General features: G+C 47.6%; 1 protein-coding gene across 1 annotated transcript; it reads right to left on the reverse strand.

Annotated features, from left to right (window-relative positions):
* Window positions 1–840: 840 nt before the first annotated feature.
* LOC131692885 (uncharacterized) lies at window positions 841–3,365 on the reverse strand. The gene is made up of 2 exons (XM_058980243.1): window positions 981–3,365; window positions 841–914 (listed from the first exon to the last, which is right to left on the reverse strand). The coding sequence occupies exon 1, from the start codon at window positions 3,246–3,248 to the stop codon at window positions 1,194–1,196; it is 2,055 nt and encodes a 684-aa protein (XP_058836226.1). The 5' UTR covers window positions 3,249–3,365; the 3' UTR covers window positions 841–914; window positions 981–1,193.
* Window positions 3,366–4,440: the final 1,075 nt, after the last annotated feature.

Genomic DNA, 4,440 nt, shown 5'->3' on the forward strand with positions numbered 1-4,440 from the left:
AGCCATTAAAAGTCTCTTTGGTCACATTGGCCACCATCGTCGGTTCCGGAAGCCCCGGCGGAAGTATCCAAATTCAGAATTACAGTCTCATTGGTTTCCCGTAGATTCGACCAAACTTGGTCTCAAATGAAAGGTGTTTTATCCCCGTAAATGGCTATTAAATTTCATCTCGATCCGATTTCCGATTCCAGAGTTATGGGTTGTGGGGTGCGGTCACTAAGCAAAATCTGTTTCAAATCGAATATTCTAGGGAAATTGACCATTAGAAGGTAGAAATTGAGCAGCTTCTAGCGCTGCGAGGGAAGCTCCTATCTTCATGAAAAAAGATTTCGTGTTTCTTAACCTCACTGTTTTCAAGGAAAAATAGTTCTGTCACCTCTCGCATGAAAATTCGTTTGATGGGCTCTATCAAACAAACCAAGTCAATCGTCTTAGATTTCAAATGGCTCCAATCGTCAATTTTCGCCTTCTACTAATTACTACCTTTCCAATGACATCCATATTAATGGTGGTTTACGGTGTTTTGTGATAACCGAAAGCGGCCATCTTGGTTTTCCAAATGGAACCAATCATCAATTTTCGCCTTCTTCTAATAACTACCTTTCAAATGACACCCATATTGGTGGTGATTTTCAGTGTTTTGTGGCAACCGGAAGCCGCTATCTTGGATTTCGGAATGACGCCAATTGTTCCGGAGAACAAGAAGACGGGGCGCGTGAAGATCCGAAATCTGTTTAGCAGATCGCAAACAACAAATCACAATTTGTGATTTCGATTCAGCTTTTAGCTGCAATTATATTTGTTTAGATAAAGGTAATGCAGTTATACAATAAAGACTTACATAAATCGGTATTCGTTCAATTGCATACGCTATCTCCCGCTTTTAGTGCAAACTAACTCTATCGTACGCGAATCTAGGTTAGGATAAATTTCCAATTAGCTTATATTTTAATTATTGCAATTGAATCAAATTTACTTACAGTAGTGTTTCGCAGTAGTTCTAAGATAGGTTAAGTTTTACACTAGATATTAAGTTTTAACTAGTTAATAAGTTTTACACTAGCCAATAAATTTTAGGGTTTAGGTTTAGAAATAGAAATTCTTCCGCACGCTGTTAATCTTTTCCTTTTTCTCATTCTGACACTTCTTCCTCTCTACACTCTAAATCTTTCCTCTCTCTAAATGTGTAAATCCTACTCGTGTATGTCCGTGCTCCCAGTTCCGACCATGTCCGTACTGCCAGTTCCAACAATGTACGTGCTGCCAGTTCCAACATTGTCCGTGCTGCCAGTTCCAACATCCTCCCCCCCGTAACACTGGCCACCAGGTTCAGTTTTACGATCCACCTCCAAGACAGCCAACCTCGAGACAGGTCTACGCACAACCCCCCTCGCAGTTTGTACAATCGCTTGACGAATCTTCCCATCCGCTCCTTTGATGACTAACTGCACGCGACCTCGTTCCCAGCCGTTTCTTCTGTCTCCGTCCACGATGTACACCAAGTCTCCTTCGGCGACAGGCTTTACATCCCCGAACCACTTCGTGCGCTTCGTGAGGGTCGGAAGATATTCCCGAGTCCACCTTTTCCAGAAGACGTCTAGTTGAAACTGAATCTGATTCCAGGAGGTCCGCAAGGCTGCCGATGAATCCGTTGGTTCAACCGTTGGCTGACGAACACCGCTTGAGCTCCCCAACAGAAAGTGGTTCGGAGTAATGGCTTCACTTTCTTCGGAAGTCAATGGCAAATACGTCAAGGGACGAGTGTTTACGATCGCCTCCGCTTCTACGACTAACGTCTCCAAAGCTTCGTCGTCCAGCTTACGACAGTTGTTGTAGGCCGTCTCCATCGCGGTTTTGATAGAGCGCACCATTCTTTCCCACGATCCACCCATGTGAGGGGTCGCGGGTGGTATGAATAACCATTTTGTGCTCGTATTGGTGAAGGTTGCTGCAAGCTCTCCTTGTATTTCTTGCATTTGTTCCCTCAACAGTCGGCTAGCACCCTGGAAGTTGGTGCCGTTGTCGCTGTGTATCTCTGCCGGCGAACCCCGTCGACAAACGAAACGCCGTACGCACTTCACGCACGAGTCGGTGCTGAGGCTATGCGCTACTTCTACATGAACGGCTCTAATGGTCAGGCATGTAAACACAGCGATCCAACGCTTTGCGTTGCTTCTCCCGATTTTCACGAGTAGCGGTCCGAAGAAATCGAGGCCCACATAAGTGAACGGTTTAGTGAATGCGGCCATGCGTGCTGCCGGTAATGGAGCCATCTGCGGAGTTTGCGGCTTGACCTTATTTATTTTGCACCATTGACAAGCTGTTGCTTGCTGCTTCACTGCTACTCTCAATCTCGGTACATAATACTTTTGGCGTATTTCATTTGTCACGGTTTCGTGGTTACCATGACGAAACTTACGGTGGTAGTCGTCCACCAATAGTGTGGTAAACCTATGATTTCGTGGGAGTATGACCGGAAACTTCGCATCTAGGTCGATATTAGGGGCTTTCCCAATGCGTCCGCCGATCCGGAGCACCCCATAATCATCCACGATCGGAGACAACTGGTAAATTCTGCTGCTCTTGTCCAGAGGTTCCCACTGCTCAGCTGATTTCTGTTGATTTCGCGCTGTTATCGCCATTTCATCGGGAAATGCCTGCCATTGCACCATCCGTATCAATGAGCGTTCTGCCGATTTGAGCTCCTCCGAACTGAATCTTCCATTTACCGCATTCTCGCTGAGTCGCTTCCGTTTCAGGTTCCCCAGAAATCTATGCACGTGGCCGATGGTCCTCACCGCCCGAGAAAGCTTTGAAAATCGATCCAAATCGATTATCAGCGTTGGCAGGATAATTCCGCGGTGCGCATAGCAAGGGCGCAACTCTTCTTCCGTGTCCACGGAACGAATTCTTTGAACAGGCCAACTTGTCTCCGGTTCGCACAAGAATTCTGGACTTTTGAACCACATACTGTCCGTTGTCAATTTTGGGCCTTTACCCCACTTGGTTGCGGCATCAGCAGGGTTAAATTTCGAGGGCACCCATCGCCAGTCACCGGCATCCGTTGTGGTAAGTAACTCTCCAATACGACAGGCCACGAACTGCTTATACCTGCGATGATCCGCTCGAAGCCACGACAGCACAGTAGCCGAATCGGTCCACAAGTACCTTCGCGCTATGGTGAGACTATGAGCTTCTTCCACGAATTTCATCAACCGCGATCCCAAAACAGCTGCTTGCAATTCCATCCTGGGCACTGAGAGGGGCTTCAACGGAGCTACTTTCGCCTTCGCAGCGACCAACGCACATTCGCCTATACCGTGAGGATTCACTACTCGAAAATAAGCAGCTGCGGAGTAAGCTACCTCGCTAGCATCCACAAAAACGAGCAGCTGTAGTCCATCATAGTGTTCTAGGGTCGCTTCGTGGAAGTAACACCTGGGTATGCGCACTACGCTAACTTCGCTGAAGAGTCTTGTCCATTTCAGCCAACGCTCAAAGATACTATCGCTGACCACATCATCCCACTCGATTCCCGATCGCCAGACGTCTTGCAGAAGCATCTTACCATGGATATGGAAGAAACTCATAAGTCCCAGTGGGTCAAAGAAACCCATTAGGCATTTCAGCATCTGTCTTTTAGTTGGACGTTGGTTGCCTTCCACCAAGTTCTGGATCTCGTTCGTCATCGTTGTAGAGAAGTGAAGTTCATCTGCTTCCGTACTCCACAGTAGTCCTAGCACGCGCTCGAATCCACCGCCTTGAACGATGGTCTTCGTTTCAGCTGATTTGGTTTCGCCTAAGCCATTTAGCACTTCTGCACTGTTCGAATGCCAGCTTCTCAGTTCGAAGCCTCCTTCATCGTGTATCATGCGCATTTCTCGACTGACGCGCAAGGCTTCTTCAGCGCTCTCAAAACTCTCCAAGCAGTCGTCCACATAATGGTTTTCAACTATGCCCTCCACGGCGCGAGGATATTGTTCCCGAAACTCTTCAGCGTTTTTGTTTTTCACGAATTGCGCTGATGCGGGTGAGCACGTTGATCCAAACGTCGCCACATCCATCAAGAAGATCTCCGGACGGTGTGAAGGATCCGAACGCCAGAGGAATCGCTGAGAGTGGCGATCTTCTTTGCGTATGGAGATTTGATGGAACATCTCTTTGATGTCTGCGGTAACTCCAACTTTGAACTGGCGGAAACGTAACAGGACCGCTGGTAACGAAGTCAGTTGATCGGGACCTTTCAGAAGCGCCGTATTGAGAGAAATTCCGCTGACCTTCGCCGCTGCATCCCAAATTATTCGCACTTTGCCTGGCTTCCGTGGATTCGTCACCAGTCCTAGTGGCAGATACCAGACTCGTTTCAGGTCCGCATTGAGTAGTTCCTCCTTTGAAGCGAGATGGGCGTAGCCTTTTGTTTGGTATGCAGTCAACTGCTCC

This window comes from Topomyia yanbarensis, chromosome 3 (genome assembly GCF_030247195.1).
Source record: "Topomyia yanbarensis strain Yona2022 chromosome 3, ASM3024719v1, whole genome shotgun sequence".
Classification (NCBI taxonomy): Eukaryota; Metazoa; Arthropoda; class Insecta; order Diptera; family Culicidae; genus Topomyia; species Topomyia yanbarensis.

Bases quoted from the DNA above. Each gene is read 5' to 3' on its own strand.
- LOC131692885 (XM_058980243.1), bottom strand. From the start codon at position 3,248: ATGGAATTGCAAGCAGCTGTTTTGGGATCGCGGTTGATGAAATTCGTG.